Genomic DNA, 27,041 nt, shown 5'->3' on the forward strand with positions numbered 1-27,041 from the left:
GGGTTTCCAGTAAGTCCTCTTGTTGGGGAGTGTCGTGCACATGATTCTTCCTAAGTCACATCCATCCGGGTGTCTCAAGTCATGAACGTGACCTTGAGAAACAAAGCTGGTGGGAGCAGTGGGCTCCCGTGCTCGTTCCAACCTCTCTTCTCTCCACATCTCTCCAGAGGTGACCAGGGTGCTCCAAAGAGGGGCTCCCTCCACACCAGGTCCTCTCTGGTCTCCCCATAGAACTCTCAACAGCAGTGGCAGGGCTAGTACTTACCAAACGTTAAGTAAACGTGTAGCTAGAGGAGAATTACTGGGCTCTGTCTGCTCTTGTGATCTTCCTTCAGCAAACACATCTGTTCCTTTTACGTGGCTGTGTTCAGTTAAAATTAGAACTCCGAAGCTGCAGACACGTCTGTTTTGGACAGGACCTACGTCGTTCTCTGTTGACTTCTGGTATTCCGGGTGACTCTTCAAATCGTATTTTGCTCTTGAATGGTTCTGCACACAGAGGTAGAGGGGGACGAAACTCTTCTCTCGTATCCCCGGGCGCCTGCTGATCCTCGTTGGCCTGTCGTGCAGCAGGGCACATCGATTTGAAAATTCTGCTAATGGGATGTGTTTATTTCTAAATCATTAGCTTATAAATTCCCGGGGTGCAGGCTAGTGGATTATGTCTGAGTGCCCCGTTGTCACTGTGGTGTCTTAAATGTTGTCTAAGTGTCTTCGTCCCTCAAGACTTTAAGCATTTTGGTTTTCTGATAGCAAAGGAGGACAACCTGTGGTGTAGTGGAAAGAAAATGCTGGAATTGGATTTCTTGGGGAAGTTCCTGATGTTCAGTCGGTTTCTGTACACTCCAGACCATGTCTGATACTTAATGTGGGAGGTTCTCACATTTCATGTTACGACATCTCAGCAAGGAGGGAGGTATTCACCAAACCAATGAAGAAACCAAGGTGTACAGAGTTCAAGTAACCCGCCTCCAGGTCGTTCAGCAAGCCCGCGCCGGGGCTGGGTGCACACCCGCCTGTGTGCCTTCATAGCACACGTTCTTTCCACCAACCACACGGCCTCCGGCCCCAGGCCAGCCTCAGTGCACTGTGCTGGGGGGTCGTCATATCCTTGGTTGGAGTGGGGGTTGCTTAGGGGCCCGGTTCGGAGTGACCCAGTAAGTGTTTACATCTGAGAAGTGGCACTGCCAATATGGTGGCTCCTTCACCATTTACAGCAACCAAGATTTATTCTCCCCACTTGTCAGACAAAGAAACTGAGGAACAGAGAGGTTAGTTCATGCTGGAGCTGGGACTCAACCCTGCTCTTCCACTGCCATATCCAGGCTCGTGGCCCCAGCTGGCATTGCTCTGCTGCTTCTTTGCCTGGTGAGGCCTGGGCGACAGCCTGAAAAGATGAGCCTTTCCATTTCAAATTACACAGCATTCAGCCAGCATCAGGACCAGTCTCTGTTTCATACTTTTTGGGTGATCCCTGGGCCTTTGTTTGTATCTGCCTCACAGCTGGTGTGACAAGGGACCCTGTGTGTGGCCTGTGGGGAAGGCCCCTCTGGGCAGCATTGGGGTGCCTGCAGCAGCCCACTCTGTATAGCATCCTTCTCCCTGGGAGCTACGTGTGTAGCAGTGGTGCACACAGGCGGAGGCCACGCTCAGGGAGGTTGTGTGGGCCAGTGGACAGCAGAGCCCTCACAGTAATAACTGCACCAGCGAGAGTGTTCTGTGCCCTTCAAATGCTAGGTCCAGTCGTAGGCACTTAGCACACATGCCTTTTTAATGCAATAGTCCCCCCCTTATCCGCGGTTTCACTTTCCATGGTTTCATTACCCGAGGTCAGCCACAGTCCAGAAATAGTAAATGTTCAAGTCCAGAAATAAGTAATTTATAGGTTTTGAATTTTGTGCCCTTCTGAGCATCATGGTAAAGTCTCCCACATCCTGTTCCAGCCGGACAGGGACCCACCTGTGTCCAGCATCTCCTGCCCGTTAGCCAGCGGCCGCCGTGGGCAGCAGATCAGCTGTTGCAGCGCCTCAGTGCTTGTGTTCAACTTACCTTATTTTACTGAATAATAACACATTCACATAACTTTTATAGCAGTATATTGTCATAGTTGTTCTACTTTATTATTACTTATTGTTGTTAATCTCTTACTGTGCTTAATTCATAAATTAAACTCTGCCATAGGTGTTCTGTTAAGGAAAAACAGTATATATAGGTGTCGGTACTATCCCTGGTTTCGGGCATCCATTGGGTGCCTTGGGGCATATCCTCCGAGGATAGGGGGTCTGCTGTACTCACAGCCCGTGAAGAGCTCTTCTTTTCTCCACTTTAGCCATGACCTCACCTGGCTAGTTCACCTCCAGCCGCGAAGCCCCTCCCTGCTCTTTCCCCTGCTGCGGCTGCCACCAGGAGCCGTGTGCTAAACTAGATCAGAGCCTGGCTGCCATGACTTCCCAGTGTTGAGACTAGACTACACTCTGGTGGGTAGTAAAAGCTTTCCTTAAAGCTTTTCATTATAGGAAACTGCCTTCTCCGCTCTGATCTTCCAAAGTAATCAATGCTGCAGAATTCAACAGTGCGTTTCAAGGAATCCCTTGGCCTGTGCAGCCTTCTCTGCCTGAAATCCACCCTCACTCATTCACAGACATTTCCCAGGCAGCCTCCTTTGCTAGTGAAGACCTGGGTACAGGGGTAGAGAGAGGAAGGCACCTCTGCCCAGGCCTAGAACAGCCCACAGGGTGGTGGAGAGGAAGCTCACAGACATGGGTCATCGTCACACAGTGTGGGAAGTGGCAGAGAGGGATTTACAAAGAGCTCAGCTGGCACAAGGACCAAGTGACCAGTGGTGGCTGGGAAGTCCGGAGGACACCACAAGGCGGCATGAAGGGAGAACTGGCGAAAAGGCATTCTGGGCGGAGGACATAGGGCGCGGAGCCCTGGAGGCGCGAGGGGCATGAGGTGTTAAGGGGACCGAAGCTTGTTGTGGTGAAGCGTCGTCAGTTGGCAGCGTAAGCAAAAGCCGTGTGGGGAAGGGTTCTGGAACTCCAGCCTAAGGATGTCGTTTGGGAGTGAGGAGGAGCCGCAAGGCACGGTCGCCACATGTTCTCTCTGGGCTCTAGGACAATGACCAAGGGCCACTGAAAGACTCGTCACCCCCATGGAGAGGCTGCAGCTAGGGAGACCCGATGGGACTTGTCTGCAGTGTCCAAACAGGAAATCCTGGGAGCTTCAGTTAAGGCTGAAGCATCAAAGGAGGGAAAACCTGACATCAGGGGTCGAGAAAGCACCCACGTGGAAGGGGCCCTGACACCACAAGTCACGTGGCCGTGGGTAGAGACGTGCAGTATCTCCTACAGGGAGGATGAACAGAGATTGGGAGCAATAATTCGACAAAACACCATAGACAACTCTGTTGTTACCCAAACAGTTGGGTACTTCCTTACTCTTCTGTATGTTAGCGATGTCTCAGGTGATTTTTATGAACTTGGTCTCCAAACATGGCCTTACTACTGTAAGCAAATATTGATTGTCTGAGATTTAGAACCTTTCCATAGACCTTTATTTTTTTTTAACTTAATTGGTATTCCAAAAAAAAACCAAACTCAGCATTATAAAGTGCTGTTGCTGGAAAGGTAACTGTTGGGTCCAGGAAACTCGCTGTAGAAGTCCCTGGGCGTCTTGCTGGAGTGAGGACGTATAGCTCACTGCAGAGCATGCTCTCAGGTGTAAGCAGCAGAAAAGATGGTTCCAGTGCTCTGACTGCAGCCAAGTGGCTGTCATCATATCAGCACGTGAAACAAATGCTTACTAAACAAACCACTCTTTACATATTAAGCATTTTCATAAAGATTTAAAACTGGATACCTCAACCATTTGCTCACTTCTGTGGACAAAACAGTTGACCAATTTAGATAAATTTTCATTCACGCAATGAAAATGTATTGAACACCTACTATGTTCTAGTCTCTGTGAAGAACGGCTGCTGAGTCGAGAGCATAGTTTGGGCTTTCAAGGAATTTAGCCTCTCCCAAGGGGGTCTTATCGGCAGTTCTGGAACAGCCCCCGTGGTTATGGGCGTGGCTGCAGCAGGAGCTGGGTCAGAGGAGCCTCCAGGATCAGAGGAACATTCCTAGGAGGCGCCTTCCAGGCTGCGGGGAAATTGCTCACGTATTCAGGGAACAGGGAGGAACCGGGTGGGGCTGGCGTGGGAGGCGTGGCAGGAGGGGAGGCTCATCCCTGGAGCAGAACAGGTTTTCCCCAGGGCCTGCGCCGCAGCAGTCAGAATGCCCCTAGATCTGCCGCAGTCCTGCCACCTGTCCTTGCTCCTTCTGAGAATGGCTGTAGGCAGTCAGGATGGCAAGCGGAATCTGTACCTCAGGCTGAATGTCTAACTTCGCTTCATCCTTTTAACCTGTGCCTTCAGACCTCACCATAAATCTTTTCTCATTCACACGTCTCCTCCCCTCGTGTGAGGAGGCGCCACGCCAAGCCCTGACTCCCCATCCCAAAGGCTGGCAGCGCACAGGCCTGAGTACCTGCAGCAGGCAGGCATGGAGGGTGGGGGGCATGAAGATGAGGGTGACAGTCTTTCCTCCCAACTCACAGAATGACAAGGGGACAGACAGGGCCTCGCTTCCTGGGGGCTGTGGGCCCCTAAAAGAAAGCTCTTGCACATGACAGATTAATTGTTGTGGAGCCCTGCCCTGTCCACACACTGAGCGCTTTATTCACACAAGCTCGGCTAACCACCCATGCCCGGGAGGCAGCCTCTCTCACCTCCTTGTACAGATAAGGCCGCTCAGCCTGGCTCAAGGTCCACCTTCTTCCCTCCAAACTCAGAACCGTGCCTGCTGGAGGGAACTCCCACACACATTCTGGGGAAAGTGGGGCTCACTCTGGGCCTCAAAGCACAGGTCAGTCTTCAGCAGGCAGAGATGCGAGTGAAGGGCATTCAAGTAAGAGGACACGTAGAAATAGGACGTCCCGGACACAGCAAGGGAAAGCCCACCACAAAGAGGGAGCTGGAGAAAATAGACCAAAACTCAAACAACGAGGCCCGGTCCTGGACAAGGGCACTGGCCGTGGGAAGGAGTCCAAAGAGTGAACAAGCAGAGAAAGTATCAAAATGCCCAGAATCAACACATCCTTCTGGGTTTGGAAATTTTACAAGGGGGTCGGGGGACCTCATCGAGTAGAAACTCAACATGCGTGGAGCACTCATCACCTCTCTTACGAAAACTCATTGTGCTGTTGTTTAACAGATAAATTCAATTCATTGGCCTGACTTCGTTCTCTCAGGACTGGGTTTGAATGTTCTTGCATTTGTGGAAAAGGGAACAGGAGGAGGGCTCAGAAGCATGGTCCCTGTATTAGTTTGCTAGGGCTGCTGTAACCAAGTGCCACAAAGTGAGCGACTTAAACAACAGACGTTTATGTCTCACGGTTCTGGAGGCCAGAAGGCCAAGATCCAGGTGTCCACGTGGTTGGTGCCTCTGAGGGCTGTGAAGGAGAACCCGGTCCAGGCCCCTCCCCTGGTTTCTGGTGCTTTCCTGGTGATCTTTGACGGTCCTCGCTTGTGGATGCACCACCCCAATCTCTGCCTTCATGTTCAGGTATAGGTCTCCCTGTTGGGTGTCTGTCTCAGTGTCGAAATTTCCCCTTTTCATAAGTCCTACTGGATTAGGGCCCACCCTAATGATCTCATCGTATAGAAACTTGATCACCTGCAAAGACCCTATTTCCAAATAAGATCACATTCATCGGTTTTGGGGGTTAGGACTTGAACATCTTTGGGAGGGGGGATACAATTCAGCCCATACCAGTCCCCAAATATGCTGTGTGGATCACCAGCCCCCACCTTCATGTCCCCATCAACAGTGCAGACAGGAGACTGGAGGTGGCATTTTAGGAGCCTGCTGGATCCCCTTCTTTGCCCACCACCGAGACAGTCACCCTCTGTGAGGTCAGTCAGAGTACCCGGGAAGTGAGGGTCTCTGTGGGTATCGAGAGGGGTGGAGAGCAGCCAAGGCATCTACCCTGCTTTCTGGGCAGACTGCTCCCCGTGGGCTTGCACTCTCAGGCAAGACAAGGACCCAGCACACAGCGAGTGTTCCAGACATCTGGAGAGGCAACTCCAAATCCATTATTACTCAAAACATCTGTGTATGTGGTAGTTAGGTACAGTGGAAATAGTACTAAGACATTTTCCAAAATTTGTAATAGATACTGTAAAAGATTTATGAAAGCACAATATGAAATTTTACGTATGGTTTGATTTCAAATATACATATACATGTTTTTAACAGCTTTCTTGAGATACTGAGATACGCACATACCATATAATCCACCCATTTAAAGTCTGCAGTTCATTGACGTTTACTGTACCGGTAGTCACGAAATTATGCAGCCATCATCACAATCAATTGTAAGACATTTCGCCACCCCAAAAAAGGAGCCTTGCCCCCCTTAGCTGTCATCCTCCAAACCCCATCCTCTCTGTCCCCAGCCCTAGACAACCATACATCTACCTGCTGTCTCTTTAGTTTCCCTATATGCGTATATATTTTTTAAAGTAAAAAAAAAACAATTGAGGGGAACTACAGACCAGACAGAGGGTGACTTCTACCAGTGACTAGCAGAAGTATGATTTTAATTTTCTTCCCTTATTTTTGATATTTTTCTCATTGTACAATGAGCATGAATTGTAATAATCAGAGAAAAAACATTATTTTAAAAATAGAGAACTGTCTTGTCATATGTAAGTAGCCTTATGGATTATTCTGAAAACTTCTCCAACACCTAAATCACAGCCTTATTTTATGGGGGGGTAAAAGTGTGTCAAGTTCCACACAGCTGACTTCGGATAGCAATTTCGGAGCATAGTTGTGTGAAGTGGAAATGCTTGCATGGCACCGGTGTGTGTGCTCTGCGTGGGATTTCCTGAGACCCAGCTCCCGCATCACGGTCTTCCCGCCCCTCATTGGGTGACCTCTCTGAGCCCTCAACAAATTGTGGCTTGTCTCAGGTGAGAGGTCCTGTAATTAAACCACATCCTTTTTCCTCTTTAATAACATTGGAGACGGAGAGTATAATTCTGTGAGGGGACAGGAGGAATATATAATTTAGTGTCCTTTTTCTGAGCCAGTATGTACTTCGAGCATGTAGCGTCTTGTATGCTACATGTGTAAAAGGGATCTGTTGTCTCAGCAAGTGTGTTCTGTGAGCAAAATGCGTCCTGAGTCCGTCACATTCGGAGGCTCTTTGGATGTGTGTCCAGCACACTCGGGAGTTCCACGTGTCACCGTTCTCTGATGAATAGACTTTACCCTGGAGGAAAATTTGCTCAGCTGGGTTAGTTCACCAAGCAAACTGGTCCTGGCCAGCAGCACAGACACGCGCCTGCTGCCTGAGCTAGAAACCTGGGCGCCATCCGTGACTCGCCTGGTTCTTCTGTGCCTCACGCCGACTCAGTTGGACCTTAATCTCCATGATGGGCCGCCTCTCCTCGAGTCCCAACCCCCTGACCTGCACACTGCTCACCCAGGCGAAGGCAACAGCCTCTGAACGGTTGCCTCCTTCCTGTCCCCTCCTGTCCTTCCACTCTTATGGCCAGACAGTGAAGGTCATCTTCCTGCACGAAGGGCACCAACGGCCCAGCATGATCGGACGCCCTCATCTGTCCGGTCTCGTCGCCCACCACCCCTCCCATGTGTCCACGTTCCCCCCGCAGCAGACCCCCACATTCCCTGGTGTGCTGCAGCCCCCCTCATGGAGTCTGTGAATTCCATGGTCAGAACACTAGCGGACACGTGACTGTCCTAAAATAGAATGCAGAACCATGTGCGTGGGTGTGGGTGTGTATTTCCAGGGGACGGTCCTTGCTTTCCTAAAATCCCTAAAGAGGATCTGTGAACCCCCAGGTTTAAGAACTCTGCTCCAGATGTCTGAGTGTGTTCTTCCCCTTTCGTATGTGTCTCACCTTTCCAACCTGGTGAACAGCTCCGAGGACGCTGCTCAGACATCACCTGCTTTCCTGCTTGATGTCCCTTTCTCCGTGTCTCTGTGTCCCTGCTTACGTAGCACTTTCCAGCTGGGATTTTATTACTTATTTACCTACCTGTTACCCCTCCTGGCCCACGGGCTCTTGGGTAGGAGCTGCCCCTCTCTGCCCAGGACACGTCAGTTCTTAGCAGATACTCACAGAAGAAGGAAGGAGACCAAGAAGGGCGCTGCTCTCTACTCTGTGAAAGGACCACATGCGGTTGGGCAGTGGCACTGAGTGCTGAGAAGATTTCAGCTCAGAGTGCTGCCCCGGCCTCGCGCACCCTCCAGGGCTGGGCCCATGTGGATTGTCTGCCTTTCATGTGTTTGTGGACATTTCCTCTAAGAGCTTGAAGGCCCAGCTGTTTGGCATTTACATGGAGAAATCAGACTTCCATTTGTCGTGGGAAGTCACTAGATGCGTAATGATTTTTACATGACCTCTTGACAAATTCTGAGCTCTTTGTTTTTCTTTTCTTTCTTCCATTCCCTTTCAGATTGATGCACTGAGTAAAAGAAGCAAAGAGGCTGAGGCAGCCTTCTTGAATGTCTACAAAAGATTGATTGATGTTCCAGGTAAGCCCGTGCCCTGATAGCCCACTAGCGGGCATGGTGTCTGGAGACCTGGTGGGTTCCAGTCTTATTCTTCTCAGCTTTCCTAAGCAAATTACGCCATGAATGGCAACTTCCCTGTGAAACTGAGGAGTTCTGGGATCGTGAATTTTCCAAAACCCAGGCTTTGGGTAAGTATGGAAATTAGATGCACATTCGTTAAAGTAAACACATAACCTCCAGTTGATGCCTTTGTGAATATAGAAACTCAAATCCGTGTGGCTACCTGTAGCTTTGGTATAAAATGTGGCACGTTTCACGGAGAAGAAATAGAACTTTTGTGTGTGCTATTCAGATGTCACGGGTGTTTGTGGTTCTGGACGGACTGATGTCATATTCAGGAACAGCCCGAATAGGGCACCTAGAATGCCTCACTCCCCTCCCAGGTCATCCAGGGAATCAGTGACCCCTGGCCAGGTCTTTCTCTTATTTAAGGCTAATAGCCAAGGGCAAGTGGTAGCCGATTAGCTACAACCACGGATGTGGAGTACTGGCATCACTAGAACTACTTTAAAAAGCAGAGCAGAAACAGGCCTCCTTTATATCTGCACTTGCATTCTAATTCAGGTCTATCGTGGGCTTTGCTGTCCCCTCTGGGAGCTGGGTTAATAGAGGCTACCCAGGGCCTTGCTCTGAGGTCGTCATCACATTCCTTTTCCTTTTTGGACCTCAGTTTTCTCATTTGTAAAATGGAATGGTGTAGGGGAACAGCCTAGTGATAGACAATGGTTTTCTTTGTTCCGAACTTTTGTTGTCATAGGAGCTTATCCAGTGCTTGGTTCCAAATTCCAGCCTTTGGTTTTCTGCAGGAGGAAAGTAGGGGTTCCCCGAAGACTGACCGTGGCTCATGGAAGGCATCTTCACAGCACACGGGTCACTTGATGCCTAGCGGCGCTCTTTCTCGGGCACTGGCAGTGTGGTTGTCCCACGGCATGATCTTGTGCGCATGCGAGTTTTGTGTTGGTGACTTAGTTGAAAAGCTCATTTCATCTTTGTCAAAGACCCAGAGAGCCTTTAGGTACTATTTGCTAAATAACCTACACTGTTTTCTAAAAGTCCAGTTTGTACCTAGGTTTTCCTGTACTGAAGTTTCTAACTGGGCAGCCACTTTAACAAATTGTTGGGTTTCTTTTTCTGCAATTATTTTCCATCCTAATTTCCCATAGAAAAACACAAGACCATTGTTTTCTCATCAATGCTCCTCTTCGACTGAGCAGGCCCTATTCACATACATATAAAATTTTTATAGAATTTTGATCATAATATTGGCACATATTTACATTCTCCTTTTTTCACTTAACATTATACCGTCAGCATTTTTCTCATATTGGTGATAGCCTTTGTAATTATCATTTTGGGCTGGAGAATTAAAGTTTGCGGTTTCAATTTAAGATGGCGGGAGCAAATGTTTGATGTTTTCCGTGGCTTTGCATAATAAAGTCCATCGGTGTGCCACATAGATCGCTTTTACCCCCATCCCAGGTATTTCTTCCTTACAAATGCTGAGACTTCACAGATATAACAAGTTCCTTGAGAAGCAGGAGCGGAGCTCAGATCCGCTACCTGTGTTTGGAAGTCTGCTTACTGCTGGGGGAAGTAATCCTGTGGCCGAGGCTGACAGCAAGGGCCTGGTCAATAGCCCTGCGTTTACTGACAGCCACACCTGTGGGGAGTCAGGGGGCCTTAGCTGTCTGTGTGCTTCAGACATCAATGCCGCCGAGCCCAGAAACACTGGTGGGCGCGTTAAGTCTTCTAGTTGCAAGAAACAGCAACTCACTCTATCTCAGAAAACTGGAGGGAGCGCTTGGGAATAATGGGACAGATATTTCAGCTACGTGCCATATGGCCAAGCTCCAGGAGCCCAGGAAGAGCCAACCAGCTGTCCCAGGAAGAGGCAGAGTCCCACTGGTCTTGGAGACTGACGCGGAAACCTGGCTGAACCAGTCCCCACTTGCCACCCCTTCTGGAAATTGTTTTCATTTGTGGGTTTTCTTGTTTCTTATCTGCTGGTCCTACTAGAATGAAAGCTCCTTGAGGACAGCTTGGCCTTCCTGCTCTGTGCCCAGCAGCTGGGGCAGGACATGGCACGTACCACTGGGTGACAATGTTGAACCACCCAAGTCCATCGACCCAGAGCCGTCCATCGACCCTTGGCATCCTCTGCAGCAGAATTCTCAGAGGGCCACATCAGTCGCTCTGAGAGCTTGATCTCCGTCCATTTCTCACTCCTGACTCAGCTTGCATCCCCAGCAGCCTCCAGACATTCCCCCTGGGAGGGCTGACGGGCACCCTGAAACTACCCAGTCTGTCCGAGGAAACCGCCAGGTCTTCCCCCTGAGTCGGGCCTTGTGGGGGGCAGCACCGCCTCCCACCCAGCTGCTCACGCAGAGCACCGAGTCACCTGGTCCTGGCCCTTCTACCTCCAGGGTGTTCTCAGTTCCATCCACTTCTCTCCATCGCAGCTCTGCCCTCCACTCCGCTGGTCAGGCCACCCGTCTCATGTTGTCAGCATCGCGCCGCGGGGCCTTGTGCTTGCCGGGCTGCTTCTCTCCAGCCCCTTGTCCACACTGCTGGCCGGCCAGGTCCCTTCTCAGTTCATCGCCTCCTGCTCTCCTGGGTTTACTTGTTGAGACACTGCTCCCCAAGCTCCCAGGTCCGGCTCAGGTGAGCCCTTCTCACGCACGCCCCACTCCCAGCGCGCTGTGCTTCCCTCTGTTACAACTACTTGGTACTCAGCTGTTTTCCTTCCTGGCTGGGCAGAGTGACTTCACCCTAATTATTTGCCTAGTGTCCACCCCACTGCCTGCCATGTAGCAGAAACTCCGTAAATGTTTGTCCAGTGAATGGATGACTGGATCAAATTATTTCTTCAAATGCTTTCTGGGGTTTTCTGGTCCCAGGCTCTAATTATTCACATTGAACCCTCCACCTGAAGCTGACACTTTCCACTGAGGGAGAGCACGCTGGAGCATTCTAACAACCTAAATGGCAAGAGAACAGAATGTATCTTGGAGTGGGAGCTATGTCATAGCTCTCTGAACTCTCATTTTACCGTCATTCGATAAAGATTTACCTGCCTACACCGATGTTTACATGACACCCAGCCTTCGGGCTGTTCAAGGGAAGAGAAGCAGTGGGTCATCCCCGCTCCTCCCTCTTGTTCACCCACATGCCAGATCCCAAGTAATGTCATTTCTCCTTCCAGAAGTTCCTTTGTATTAAAGACACTGAATAACTGTTTAAACACATAATCATCCTGACGAGTCCTCTGAGCAGTTAAAATAGTTAAGACCCTGTGTTTACCTTCTTCCGCATTTGCCACCAGATCGCCCCTCATTCCCTAATCAGTGTTAGAGTATTTTAAGACGCTTTTATTATAAATAATTTGCTGTTTTAGCCAAAGCACACTCTGCTTCCACACTGCTGTGGCTCTCGTTCCCTGGGATTTTTTGGTCAGCGCCCTAGACGCCTTCCCCTGGCTGTGTCTCAGGATCCGCGTGGAACTGCCGGGATGGAGCGGTGAGCAGTCGCCCAGAGAGCTCCCTGTTCTCGTGGACATGCAAGTCTGGTGGGGCTGTGGGCCCTCAAAAGTAATTACACAAGTAATTATTGGATTTTAGGTGTGACAAGTGCTTCGAAGGCAGAGCCCATCGGGCATGAGAGTGTGGATGGGTAGGACTGGGCAGCCTCAGAGGCAGCGCCCTGGGGCAGTGAGCCTGGTGAGCAAGAGTGGCCGGGTACCATGCCATCCAAACGAAGGCACTGTCGTTAGTCAAGGGGGCGCTGTTAATAGTTAGGCCTGAGTAAAGCACATATGTCAGTGTGGTCGGCCGGCTGCAAAGGCAGGTGGGAAGGGCCCGGTAGATTAGGTGAAGGGTTCTGGACTTGATCGAGCCATTAATGGGTTTTAAGCAAGACAACAGCATGATCAAGTATGTGTAATAAGAAAGTCATCCTGACTGCAGTTTGGACAACAGATTTGGAAGGGAGTCCAGGGCGATGTGGGGAGGTAGCGATGGGGTTGCTTGGTTTCGGGTGGCAGGAGTGAAGCTGGAGAGAAATGGACGGATTTCAGCTGTGTGGAGGAGGTAGAATGGATGGTTCAGGGCAACGAGGACAGCTGTAGCCCAGGACTCCGGTAACGCAGTGTTATTTCCTTCATCTCTCCAAACAATACTTGTTTACATGCTTCCATCTGGCTTCCAGAGTTAAAAGGAAGACCAACGAAAGTTTGGAGAATTAGCCTCCTGTCCTAATTCTGTTTCCATCTCTAATTGTTGCTCTAATTGAAAATATTCTCTGCCTTCATGGTCAACGTCATGGTCAAATGGCCATAGGAGAGCCGTTTTAGAGTCATAAATAAGTTCCAGTTTTACATTGTTAGTCTGGATGGCTTCATCTGTCAGTTTTATCATGGACAGATTTTGATGTCATCATGTATGTGATCAACAGGGATAGCTTAAACTTGCAAATATTTACATTTTTTATTGTAATACACCTCTGGTTGAGATTTGTATTTATTAATGTGCTAGCAATTAGCCACATGAGGACAAGCCACGTAGCCGTCCGGCAACGTGACTTTGTAAGAACAGCTGGGCAAGGCACCTCACGCGGGGACGTCCTCTGTGACAGGCTCCCTAATCAGGAGGCCAGAGTACCTCTGCATTGGAATCTGTATTTATGGGTGAGAACAGAGTTCGGTGGCCGGCTGTCTGTGTGCAGGGTATGCAAGAAAAGGGTCAAGGTGTACTGTTTAAGTAGTCATATTCGCGCTTTCCCTCTGTCCGCGCTTTCCCTCTGTCCGCACTTCCCGGCCGTGTTGTGTACCAGGCCCTGGACCATGCGCTTAAGATACAAAATGCAGTTGAGGCTTGACCCCTGCCCTCCCTCCTGGGGCTCCTGTTTGGGTGGTGGGAGACGGCTGCAGTACCTTTGAGAAAATATTCCATAATTAAACAGGTTAAATAGACAGCCTCCATCTCCAGCTATAATGAAATGAGAATTAATACCTCTGCTCTTAAAATATGACCCTCTTAGATACGTAGCTGGAAATATTCCGGAACGGCCTCCTCTTAAAGGCTCTTGCATAGCTGGAATTTTCCTGTGTTCTCAGCAGAGTTATGATGGCATGCATAATCTGCCGGCAATTAACCTTGCGTGGGTGACTTGCTCTGCTTCATACTTTTCAGATTTTTTACAATGAGCATGTATTTATCTCTACAATCAGGGGGAAAGCATAAATCAGTAAAATACTCAACTTGAGATCTTAGTTTCTGAATAGCCCTTATCAGTGAATTACAAATAAGAACTAAGCCATGGTCATTTGAGTATTTGTCCACACTTAATAATTTCTATAAAAGACAACTGACTTTTCTGTCCCAGAAATATCTCAGTAATGGTACTTTTTTTAAGTTCCTAGAAAGGAGAAAAAGAGACAAAGTTGGGAGCTGCCTACCTACCACCTGCTCGGTGGTACTGCGGAATGCTCTGCTGTGGTTGCAGAGACCCTCTTTGCAGGTTCTCCTTGCCTGTATCTGTAGCCCCCCTATACAAAGAGAATCATCTTTTGCTCCTTGCTGAGATGTGGATTACGTCCTACAGATACAAACCCTTCAAACACAAAGGCAGTGCCTGGAAGGGTTTATTTTAAGATTCAAATCTTAGGTAGCACATTACCAATGATATAAAATATTCATTGACTCATGCAACGCTGCTAGAACTCTGTTTCATGGCTGACTTCTCTCCCTTTACGTCCAGAGGGTGACTGGCCTGTGATTGTATGTAGAAGGTGTTAGTTTTCAGAAGTCCTGAAAGAGAACTGGCTAAAGAGAGCCCATTGTGTAGGAGGCTCCATGTGAGAGCCCACGCCCAAATGCTCCTGGGGCGAGGTTTCAGTTGGGATTCAGGAAAACCTCTCCTGGTGAATATCCCCATCGGCCTGTAGCATTTGAGGGTCGAGACAGAAACTGGAACGTCACTGCTTTTGAGAACTGCTTCTTAATGCTCCTCCGTAAGAGTAACAGTGAGCTGGGCCTCTGTGCTCCTCCCACCGGTTTCAGGGGAGGACACACTATTGGTTACAGTTAGAAAACGCTGTTCTTTCCATTCTTCTTTCTTCTTCCTTGTATGTCCCCACTCAAGGATCCCACAGCAAAACTCCTGGAAAGAAGCGACAAAATCTTAGTGATATAGTTAGAAATACCCCCTTGCTTCTCATGCTAGGGTTTTAATCGCCAGGCAGCGTGGTGGCATTTTTGAAGCCTGTAGCGATGTGTCCGCTCCAGCTGGATCCTGCGAGGCCATGCCGGTCCGTGTATTCTAGGTCTCCAGGTTTTGGCAGAGGAGCCCAGGCCCCTCCAGAGAAAACTGTAACCTTGGTGCCCAGACGGCAGGATCCCCTTTACACATTTTCAGTTTGCCTTCATGAAACGTTTTCTTCTAAGAATGAACCACCAGCACCATAACGGGACCAAGGAAGCCGCAGCCTCAGAAAGACGCCTGCAGGACAGAGCCATCCTCTCCCCTCTGGGCCGTGGGACTGGCCGCTCCCAAGTAGCCTCAGGGACCAGACACAGGACGTAAAGCTCTACCAAACACTGGAACCTAAGCAAGGAGGCACCTCTCCCACCTCCTTGGCCAGGTTAAAACAAATGTGGGGCCTGCTCAGCCTCTCCGTTTTGTGCACCCTGTGGCTGCAGGCTGAGGAAATAGCTGTGAACATTTTAAAGAAAGGCAAACGTGACAGGACGGGTGTCTGAGTCACTTGCCCCCACTTTCACATGCTGCCTCATCTTCAGGGCTTTCCGTCTGTCCCTCGACACCGGGCTTGCATGCCAGAACCCACGAGCCAGGACTTAGGGAATCCTTGGTTCACTGGCGTGGGGCGGTGTGTCGCCTCTGTGCCCCCTTTGCGGTAACTGGGGTGGTCCTGGCACACTTGATATCTAGACAGCTTTTCATCAGTTGCTCATCAGCATTCTAATTGCTGTATGACTAATTATGCCCTGAATTCCAGTTGATTTTCTTAATGAGACAGCTGGGTTAATTATGTAATCGTATGATTACATTAGCCTAGAGTGCCCTGGCGAAAAGCAGCGTCTGCCGCACTGTGATGTCATCACTGGTGGAACTCACAAGGGGCACGTTCACCCGCTCGCTGATGCGGGGGTGGCCCCGCTGCCTACAGAGCTCCTCCGCGCACACATGGTCTCGGGTTTTGTGAGGTTGGTCTTCTCAGTCCTCACCATATGTAGAAAAGCAGCTCACCACCCTCTCCTCAACCCCCGCCCCCAGCACACCGCTGCCCCACCTAATCGGAAGCCCTGCTTTACAGCCTCTATGGCCCTCCCTGAAGTTCACCAGTGTCCTCCTCCTTCTTCGGAACTTCCCTGCACCAGGACGCTGGGGCTTTATCGAGGTGTGGTAGTGATCCGGGGAATCCCAAACAAAACGTCCCTGGAGGACCGCAGTAAGTTAGCGTACAAAGTCCGCACAGCATTAGCTGGCCCCAACCTTATGCCCCCTGGCCCCCAGCCACGTCCTATTTCAGGCCTTCGTTCCCCCTGATCTCCACACACCTATTTCACTGAGAAAATACATGCGGTGGGAGGAGGCTGACATCTTGCAGCCACTGGCCAGCTCTCTGCTCCTTGTCACAGCAGAAGTTCCCGAGAGCCGGCTACAGCTCCCACCTGGCTGTACTCCCCAGGTTTTCGCAGCCGCCTCTCTTCCTCTGCAGGACTCTCCTCTTAGCCCTTTTCTTTTCTCCATTTATACTCACCCCCTAGGTGACTGCTGATGTCTGTTAGGCTCTCCAACTGCACAGGACCACAGAGAACAGTTGGTTTCCCCCCGAGCCCTCCCAGGAAGGTGAATGGCGTCCGCATATACTCAGTGGCTTGGCTTTGAATGCAGGAACCAGTCTGAGTTCCCTTCTTTCCCTCACGCCTTGTAGCCAGTCTACCAGTAAGTTCTGTTGACCCAGCCTCTACCTAGAATAGATTCCAAATTTGACCACTTATCACGTGAGCCACTGCCACCCTCATCCAAGCCACCATTGCAGCTTCATTGGTCTCGCCCTTCACCTCCTTCCATCCATCTTTGCACAGTAGCCAGATGGGTCTGAGTCAATGGTCGGTCTGCAAACTGCTTTTGTTCCTATTCCCCACCAGTAAAACATTTTGAATTTGTACCCCCAGTATATTCTATCTATCTGATGTACATGTGTAATTACAGCGATATAGTAAATACATTGTAAATCATATAGCAAAAATAGAATTAAAGGGTGTAATGAAAAGTAAAAAGGACTTACAATTTATATTTTAATAGCAGTACAAAAAACTTTTTCCTTTCGTAAAAGATTATATTTTAAAACCAACTTCGTAATTTACATACAGTAAAATGTACCCATTTAAGTATACAATTTAGTACACGATGGCTACCCTCCCAATCAAGAGGTAGTAGAACAGTTTCTGTCACCTCAGAAGCTCCCTTATGATCCCAGATGCCAGCAATCACTGATCTGCTTTCTGTCGCTGCAAATTAGGTTCGTCGTTTCTAGTGTTGCACGTACATGGTGTCATTGGGTCTGTGCTCTTACGTGTCTGGCTTCCTTCCCTCCGCTCGGTGTGTTGGGGAGTCCTCTGTGATGTTGCTGGGGCCGTGCTGCGTTGCCTCTCACTGCAGAACGGCGTTCCACTGTGAGCATGTAGCCAGGTCCTTGCCCACCTGCCTGCTGATGGGCATTCGGCTAGTTTCGTTTGTGATTCTTTTGAAGAAACCTGCTATAAGCATTCATGGACATCATTTCTCGCGGGTAAATCCCTAGGACTAGAATTGCTAGGGCATGGGGTGGGTGCAAGTGTTTAGCTTGATAAGAAACTGCCAAACTTTTTTTAAAAGCAGTTGTGTCATTTTATTTCCCCACAAATGCACGTGCGAGTTCCCATCGCTCCGAGTCCTCCCCTTCACTTGGTGTTGGCGTCTTTTTCAATTTGCGACATCCTAGTGTGTGTATAGCATATTTTGTCATGATTTTAATGTGCATTTTCCTGATGACTGGTGATGCTGAATATTTCATCATGTGCTTTCAGTTGTTTATAGATCTTCACTGACGAAGTATCTGTTTAAATCTCTTGCCCATTTTTTTAATGGGTTTTCTTTAAAAATTTTTAATGAGTTGGCTTGCAGATATTTTCTTAGTTTGTTATCGTTTGAAGAGCAGTTTTATATTTTAATGAAGTCCAGTTTATGGGTTGTTTTTCTGTTTTCGGTTTTTGCTTTTTGTGTTCTAATCATTGCCTAGCCCAAAGTCAAATTTTTTCTCCTGTGTTTTTCAGTGAAGTTGTATAGTATTATTAGACCTATGATGCATTTTAAGTTAATTTTGATGTATGGTGTAAGGTAAGGGTCAAGTTTCACTGAAAAATTAATGGATGGTATGCGTTTGAGGTGTTTTTCTGGATCCTGTATTTTACAAGGTCAGACAATTAAGTTCACGAACTTGTTGCAACAATGTTGCTAAACTTTTTTGATGTCAGAGGGATTATTCATTATGAATTTGTACCAACTGGACAAACAGCTAACCAAGTTTACTATGTGGAAGTGCTGAAAAGGCTGCGTGAAAAAGTTAGACAACCTGAACTTTTCACCAACAATTCATGGCTCTTGCATCACGACAATGCACCAGCTCACACGGCACTGTCCTTGGGGGAGTTTTTAGCCAGTAAACAAATAACTGTATTGGAACAGCCTCCCTACACACCTGATCTGGCCCCCACTGACTTCTTTCTTTACCTGAAGATAAAAGGAATACTGAAAGGAAGGCATTTTGATGACATTCAGGACCTCAAGGGTAATATGATGACAGCTCTGATGGCCATTTCAGAAAAAGAGTTCCAAAATTGCTTTGAAGAGTGGACTAGGTGCTGGCGTCAGTGCGTAGTTTCCCAAGGGGAGTACTTCGAAGGTGACCGTAGTGATATTCAGCAATGAAGTATGGAGCACTTTTTCTAGGATGAGTTCGCGAACTTAGTTGTTTGTCAGACTTTGTATTTCATTGATTTGTATGTCTCTTTATGTTAATACCATACTGTCTTGATAAAGTCTGTCTTGAAATCAGGTAATATAAGCCCTTTATCTTTGGTCTTCTTTTTCAAAATTGTTTTGGCTAGTTGAATTTCTGTATCAGTTTTTCATTTAGCTTGTCAATCTAATTATACTATTGATTAGAGAGAACAGAGTTTGATATCTTTATTGTTGTGGATTTTTTCCCAGTTCTGTTAGTTTTTAATTGATGGTTTGTTTTTTTTAAGCTTCATTTTGGAGTATATATACCTTTAGGAATATTACATTCTCAATGGCTTGATTCTTTTAGGTTTACGCGATGATCTTTGTTCCCGGTAATATTCCTTATTCTAAAGTTTCCTTTGTCTCATTTTAATATAGGCACTCCAGCTTTCTTTTGATTAATGTTTTCATGTTATGTGTTTTTCTATTCTTTCACTATTACCATGTCTTTGTTGTTATATTAAAGTTGTATTTCTTGCAAACAGCTATGTCTTGTTTTATAATCCAGTCTGACAATCAACCTTTTAAATGGAATGTTATATCTTTTAATGTTTAATTATGGGTATAGATGGATTTAAGTCTACCATCTTACTGTTTGTTTTCTATTTGTCTTACCTGTTTTTTGTTGTTTTCCCTGCTTTATTTTGATTATTTTTATGATCTTATTTTATCTCCTCACTTATCTTATTAGCTATAACTCTTTATTTTCTTAGTGGTTCCTTTAAGGTTTACATTAAGCATCTTTAATTTATCACACTATACCTTCAAATAATAGTATACTACTTCACATACAACATACAAATGTTACAGTACATTTCATTTACTCCCTCCTGTCCTTTGTGTATTGTTATTCATTTTACTTCTGCATGTTTTAACCCTATACTACATTGTACTATTTCTCCTTTTAACTAGTCAATTATCTTTTAATGAAATTAAAAATGAAAAAAATTGTATTTTATTTTTACACATGTATTTACCATTTGGGTGTTGTTTATTCCTTTGTGTAGATCCAGGTTTCCATCTGGCATCATTTTCTTTCAGACTATAACATTTCCTTTAAATTTTCGTATCGTGTAGGTACACTGGCAGTGAATTCTGCCAGCTTTTGTTCATCTGAAACAAACCAAAAAAATCTCTTACCTCACCCTCATATCTGAAGGTTATTTTGTGTCAGGTACAAAATTATATGTTGATAGTTTTTGTTTCGGTTTTTTTCTCTCTCAGGACTGACAGACTTTATTACTGATAGGAAGTCTCCAGTCAATCCTATCTTTCTTCTCCTATATATCATGAGTCTTCTTTTCTCTGGTTTTTAAGGTTTTTTTATTTTATTCTTCTTTTCAGCAATTTGATTTTGCTTAATGGCGTTCTTTGTGTTTATCCTGCTTGAATTTTGTTGAGTTCATTGGGTTTTTAAGTTTATAGCTTTTACCAAATTGAGAAATTGTCATCACTATTTCTCCAAATACACCCTTAGCCTTGATATTGCTTCACGGGTTGCTGAGGTTTTAGTAACTTTTTTTTTCAGTCTCTTCTCTGTTCAGCCGGTTTCTATGACTGTGTCTTTGAATTCACTGATTTTCTTTTGCAGTGTCTGATCTGCTGTTAAGCCTATCTGGGGAATTTTTTTCATTTCAGATACTGTATTTTAAACTCTAGAATTCCATTTGTTTCTTCTTGATAGCTTCTTTCCATGTTGTATTCATGGTTTTCTTTAAATCCTTGAGTATGCTTTTAATAACTATTTTCATCTTTGTCATCTACTCCCATTATCTCTTGTCATTTCTGGTTCTGTTTTTATTAACCAATTTTTTTTTTTTTTTCCTGCTAAACCTGCTTCTTTGCATGTCTAGTAATTTTTTATTGGTTGGTGGACATTGTAATTGTCAACTGGATTTTATTGTCTCTCTTAAGAGTGTTGAAGTTTGTTTTGGCAGACAGTTAAAATATTTGTAGATCAGCTTGATCATTCTGAGGCTTGTTTTTAAGCTTTTGGGGTTGGGTCTGGAGTAGCCTTTACTTTAGGATTAATTTAACCCTCCATTCTGGTGTGGCCCTTCTGCTGCCGCTACTGAATGTCCTGGCTGTTCAACAAGTCTCTCCACTCTGGCTGGTTGCAACTGTCTGTGAACTCTGGGTTGTTCACTTAGGCCTTCCTTGTAGTTCTTTGCCCAGACTTGGGGAGTTGCATTCTATGTGTCTGTATGCACCTCATCTTTTAGCAACAGGCGCTTAATTACTCTTCTGCAGGTTTCTCTAGCTCTTTCTTTGCATAGCTCCCTCCTTTCTAGTGTTCTGCCCGACAAATTCCAGCTACCTCAGCCTCCCAGTGTTCTGATCAGTGTCTTCTCAACTCCAGAAGACTGTCATGCTCGGTTTCCCCTTCCCTGTGCTACAGTCTGGAAAGTGCTTCCTGGCAGAAAGTCAGGGTGATTTTAGGGCTCACCTCATTGGCTTCCCTTCTCTCAGGGATCACTGTACTGCTCTGCCAGTTGGCCAGTATCTGAAAATGGTTGTTTCATATACTTTGCCTAGTATTCTAGTTGTTTATGGCCAGAGGTTAAGTCCAGTACTAATTTGTCGTGACCAGAAGAGGAAGTCACCAAGATTTTTAAATTTTGATCTTGTTTTTAATGGCTGTCATAAATGGTTGGGAAAGATAACTCACAGAGATACATAGATCCAAACCGAAACAGTACATTATTGGCTATCTTTATATGATTTATACTTTTGAAACCTGTATATCAGTTATAAGAATATATTATTGAAGTTCACCTAGTAAATTTTTATTTTTCCTGATAATGTACTTTTTTGGCTAACTAGTCAGAAGACCCTGTATTTTTAATATTACTAACAAATGGTTTGAAACTCCTTTTGGCCAATATTTCATCAGATTTGAGTTGGTCAATAATCAGTAACATTTATTAGATGTGAACTCCATGCCTGGCAGTTTTCTAAGTGTATGCACATACTATCTTAGTAATTAAGTATTAAGTAACTTGTCCATGGTTGTACAACCAGTTAAATTGCAGAGCTGGGATTTGAACACATGCAATTTGGCCCACACTCTAAACCATTATGCTGTACTCTCTCTCATGTGATTACAGGCATTGAGACATTTTTGTAGAGTATGTTGTCTTTGCCTGTAAGTTTATATGATGATGGGAACATGCCAAATACCCACCTTTTGAATGCTGTCACTATAGATGAGTTTCTTTCAAGAAGTAGCATTTTCCCACTAAGTATTAAAACATTATGTTGACTTCAAAGACATAGATTATGAGTTTCTTGGTTTTTTCATTTGTTTGTTTGTTTTTAATGTCTTCCAGACAGCATATTACTGATAGCCATCTGCCATCACAGAATAGGTCAGCTAATTTGGAACACTTAGGTTTTTAAAAGAAAACTATGTACTCATCTTTAAGCTTAAAACTCCTACTTTGCAACTCTTTATATATTCTTTTGTCTCATTAATTGTGTTCATATTTTTGTTTAAATCCTTGAATGCAGACCTCCCTCACTAACCACTTGTCCTTTGCCACTCCCCCTTCCCTTCATTGCAGCCTCGTCAGCTTCTCTGTGACTTGAATATGTCACGTTCACGCCCACTTCTGGACCTTTACACTGCTGTTCCCTCTGCCAAGTGTCTTCACAGTCTCTTCACTATCCAGATACCAATCCCAGCGTCACCTCCTCCGGGAGACCCTCCCTGTCCGTCTGTGTCCAGGACCCATTCCCCATTCTTCACGCCCTGTTTCCTCTCTTCTTCATGCTTGGGAGTACTCAGAAGTATTCTGTTTTATTTGGTTTTGCTTTTTGTCTGTCTGCCTCATTTCAGAATGTCAAGTCTTTGAGAACAAGGATTTTGTCTTATTCACCACTGTGAGCCCCCAGCACCCAGAACAGTCCTGAGGTCATAGAATGTGTACATGGGTGCCAGCCATAGACTGAGCCATGATGGCTCTTCCCTGCTCCTTTCCCCCCTACATGCTGCGTCTTCCTCATGGACTGACTGCCCCACAGTCTCCATGGATCTAAACTCTGTCTCCTTGTTTTTAAAATCTACTTTTCCCACTTTCTCTATCTGGGAATGGTCTTCCACTCATCTGACCTGCATGGCCCTTCTTGGTTTCCCTTTGTTATTTATGAACACGGTTTATCTCTACCTTGAGGCTGGTCCCAGCTGACTTGGCTGAGTGTCCATCTCAGGGCATCACTCAGGCCTTACCCAGAGCAGAGAGATAGATGCTTAGGAAATACTTGTTAAATTAGGACTTGAGGAGACAGGGTAATTTAGATGGCTGGTGGTTCAGGAAGCAGACATCTTCATTAGAACTTTGCATACCTGTTTGCCTGGCCAGCTTCTCTTCTCCCCCTGTCCCTTGGGTGAGATTCCAGCACCAGACATATTGCAGAGCCGCCTCCCCCGATCTCTGACTGTGACAGCTGGGATTAATGAGATAATGTTACATGTACTTAGGAGGAGGTACAGAATGAATACAGGTGACTGTTGTTGTTGTTGTTTGTTACAATTATGTTCTTTGAGTCCTGTGTTGTATAATGAGCTATATAATGCTTCAAAGAGTGTTTTCGGAATTAATATTAGATGATTGTAAAACACATTGCAAGTTTGTCACATTGGGTGGATGGAACTGGCAATAAAGCATGTTGAATTGGAGGACGCAGGGAAGATGGGTTGAGGGTTTTGTGTGTTCCTGTTCCATATATGGGTGTGTTCTCTTGCCTCCCCCAGACATTTCCCTAATTGAGCTGCTGAGGTCGGAGGCTTGTGATGTTCAGAATAAGGCCTAACAATACTTGTGTGGGGTTTAAATGGCATTGGAAATCATTAATGAGACAAAAAGTTATGATTTCCCCGAGATTAACATGCAGGTTGGGGTTTGGCATGCCGAAATTCGTTGTTTTGGTCTCCAGCCCAAACATGCTAGAGTCATTATATTGTCATGTGGTAATTAGCTGTTCCTTTAATGCAAGTAATAAAAATTAAGCCTAAGAGGTACTTTAGCAATGCTTTTTACATAATCCCAAGCAATATTCAAATGCTGTAGGCGTTTAGTCATTCAACTGTATTGTAGTAAAGTTTGAAGTTTAATGCACAGAGATGTTTGAACATTCAGTTCATTCTTTATTCTGTGACCAGTTTTGCTACTTAGGCATTAACCTTAATAGTGTTAAATTAAATATACATGCCATAATGAATAATTATGAGATTGCCAGAATTTTCCTTTATAATATAATGCTTTGAAAATTTGTCTAAAGGTCTAGTTACCATTCGCTTGATAATGTGCATGTTATTTTTGTATGTCACTGAATTCCTTGCTGAATCAAACGAGGGAAGCTGTTTTTTATTTGAAGCAGACACAGTGGGTCCTCGCCTTTTAAAAGGAATGGACTGGAAAAGTTGTCAACAGAAATTTTAGGGATGGGAGGAAGTACACTAGCTGAGCTCTTTAAAAATATAATTTGTACTGGCAACTGTGCTGGAAACCCTACATGAGCGAACTCTAATAGAATTTTATACAAGTGCAGCGGTTCTCCTTCTCCTCAATCCTTTCCTGACCTCTATATCAAGTTCAAATTATAGTTCTGTATGAAGCGCCCACTGTGGGCATACTGTTTATTTCCTTCGGGCCATTTGCCCAGCATGAGGTCACGGGGAAGGGAGGAGGGACCTTGGAAAGATACTGAAATTAAAAAGAAAATAACTTTACCTGGAATGTTCTGAGGAATTTAGTCTTTAGTGTTATTACTACTCCTACTTACAAAGAACCATCTCCCCAAAATAGCTTTTGAAATCTAATTTAAAATAAATATTTTAATGCTGATTAAAATAATAACAGAAAGCCACAAATGAGAAAGTGGTGCAGTCATAAACTGTGTATACACACAGAATAAATGCCCGGCAGCCGGGGCTTTCACGTGATGGACAGTGTGGTGACGAACCCCACGCACAGGTCGGCCGTGTGCTGGACGTATCCCAGCCTTTTGTAAACGCGGCAGCGCCGTTGGCATCTCAAAGAGTTCCTGGCTCCTGGTGGACGCGCCAACTGAGCATGGTGGATCTAGCCCTCGTTTCCAGGAACCAAGGGTGGTCTGAAAAATTAATGACTCTGGTATTTGAAAATTAAGTGAGCTCTTGACTATATACCCTTGTTGATCTACTGTACTTGGTGTTTAGCATTCCTCAACCGGAGACTAAATCCTTGTAGCCATCTCACAAGTGATGCTGGCGTCCATACCAGAAATATCTTCAATAATCTTTTCTAAACCCAGCGGACTTGGGTGTTCTACTCTGACGGAGCCTGGGAGTTCTGGAGGAAGTGCTCCCCTGGGGCCCAGCAGGTGGATTAGAGGCAGCAGAAGAAAAAAAAAGACTAAATTGACGCTGGAAATATTTAATGTCTCTCCATTTTTGTGCTAAATTAACGTAAAGGCCAAGAGTCAGAACCACAAATTCCGTGTCTGCAATCTCTAATTTTAGATTAAAATCCAATTTTTTTGAAGTATATATGATGGCAGACAGTACATTGAATTGGCCATAAGACCTCACCTAACTGGCCCAGATGCTATCTCCTGCTGTTTGTACTATAATCAGAGTGTGGTGGCCTCCCGGCCCAGTGGCCTGGACAAGTCACAGCTGGTTGGCTCTCCAGCTGTGCCTCTGGGGAAGGGCAGAACCCCCTGGGGCAGAAGCCTAGCAGTCTCCGGCCCTCAGCCCTCAACATACCAGCTGCTAAGCCTTCCTCAGTAAAGGAGGATTGTGGTGGAAAGGGAGCAGGTCCTACCTGGGGCGGCCTCTTATAAAGGCTGTGTTTATTTCCGCCACTCCATCATGGGACCTTCCTTGTTGGAAGAACAGTCACTTAGAGTTAACAGACTTGGGTTTGAGTTCTCTCTGCCCACTGACTAGCCAGGAAACCATGGGCAAGCCACCCCACTTCCCTGAGCTTTAATTTCCCCTTCTGAGAAAGGAACGTGGTATACATCTCACATGTCTTTCCCCAGATTGTTGTGAGGCTCATAAGAGAAAATGTCTGTGACAGTGAGACGCTCTCAGTTTCAGGTCTTATTTCCCTTCATAAGCGTTATTGTAAACTTGAGGCTCATGGCCCCTCCCCATGCACGGTGCCTCCTGCCAGGGCACTCCAGATGCCTGGGTCGTTTCCCGGGCCCCTCCCCTTGCCGCTGCCGCATGTGTCTGTCTTCCTGTCAGCTCAAAGATTCAGTGTCACACTGTGTCACAGCAGTGGGCACATCCCAGTGAGCCCATGGCCATTCCGACCCTTTTCACGCGTTGGGGCCCTGGGTGGGTCTGCATATGCACCCTTTGTAGGCAGCAGACGACTGCCCCCCGTCGTGGGGCTCCCAGGGCCTCTTTGGGAGGCAGCAAGGCCACAGGTGCCCCAACTTCTGGCAAGTGGTAGCTGCCCTGGGGCTGCGTGCTGGCACCCAGCTTCCTGGGCACCTGGGGAGACCTGTGGTCATGAAGGTGGCTCATCTGTGTCCAGAGTGGGGTGATGTGAGTTTCATCTCGTGCAGATCCCGTGCCAGCCCTGGACCTCGGGCAGCAGCTCCAGCTCAAAGTGCAGCGCCTGCACGACATCGAAACGGAGAACCAGAAACTTAGGGAAACGCTCGAAGAATACAACAAGGAGTTTGCTGAAGTGAAAAATCAAGGTCGGTGTAAGAGGCGTCCTTTGCTTGGCCTTTTTCTTTCCTTGCCTTTTCTTTTTTTTCTTTTTAATTGCCTTCCCAATACTGTTGGGACTAGCTCTAATTGTAATATACGTCATAAAGTCAGGGTGGAGTAAGAATCTGAATCGTTAAAGAGAGATAATAATAATGCTTAGCTATTGAGAAGTAAAACTTTTCCTCTGCACAGCAACTACATATGGTTTTATTGCCCTCCAACGGGACCGATCAGGATTCTTTTAAAATTCTTCCTGTGTCATCATGTGATAGGATCTGCCTTTTAAAAGACTGATGCGTTGCCTGTAGGCGACACCTGTCAGAGAGCCAGCTTATGATCAAAGGGTCACATACAGTAAGTCATTTAATAATTGCTGCCGATACATTAAGGCTTTAGGCGCATCTGCAAGTCTGCCTGCTTAAGCACGACTGTTTCCTTGTCAGCGTCACCTATTCATTACGAATTTAATGAAAGAAAACCACCTCTTGGTGTGGTTGCCCAGCAGTCAACAAGACAGAGAGGGCAAAGGTTGCCTGGCTTTCCCTGTCAGGGAAGGACAAAGAAATCGCTCCGGCCTCTAAAATGCAGATGTGTTCAGAATCCGGGAACCTGG

The 27,041-nt window shown here is 46.4% G+C and overlaps 1 protein-coding gene across 9 annotated transcripts in view; it reads left to right on the forward strand.

Annotated features, from left to right (window-relative positions):
- Positions 1–27,041, forward strand: part of CUX1 (cut like homeobox 1) — a 346,843-nt gene that overhangs the window by 179,632 nt on the left and 140,170 nt on the right. For all 9 annotated transcript variants that reach the window (XM_074328379.2, XM_074328374.2, XM_074328378.2 and 6 more), the window contains exons 4-5: positions 8,535–8,613; positions 26,278–26,415. In XM_074328379.2, the coding sequence (XP_074184480.2) occupies positions 8,535–8,613; positions 26,278–26,415 (217 nt within the window). The remainder of the gene's footprint in view (positions 1–8,534; positions 8,614–26,277; positions 26,416–27,041) is intronic.

Source organism: Rhinolophus sinicus, chromosome 3 (assembly GCF_057876585.1).
Source record: "Rhinolophus sinicus isolate RSI-liver-muscle chromosome 3, RSI-T2T, whole genome shotgun sequence".
NCBI classification, from domain to species: Eukaryota; Metazoa; Chordata; class Mammalia; order Chiroptera; family Rhinolophidae; genus Rhinolophus; species Rhinolophus sinicus.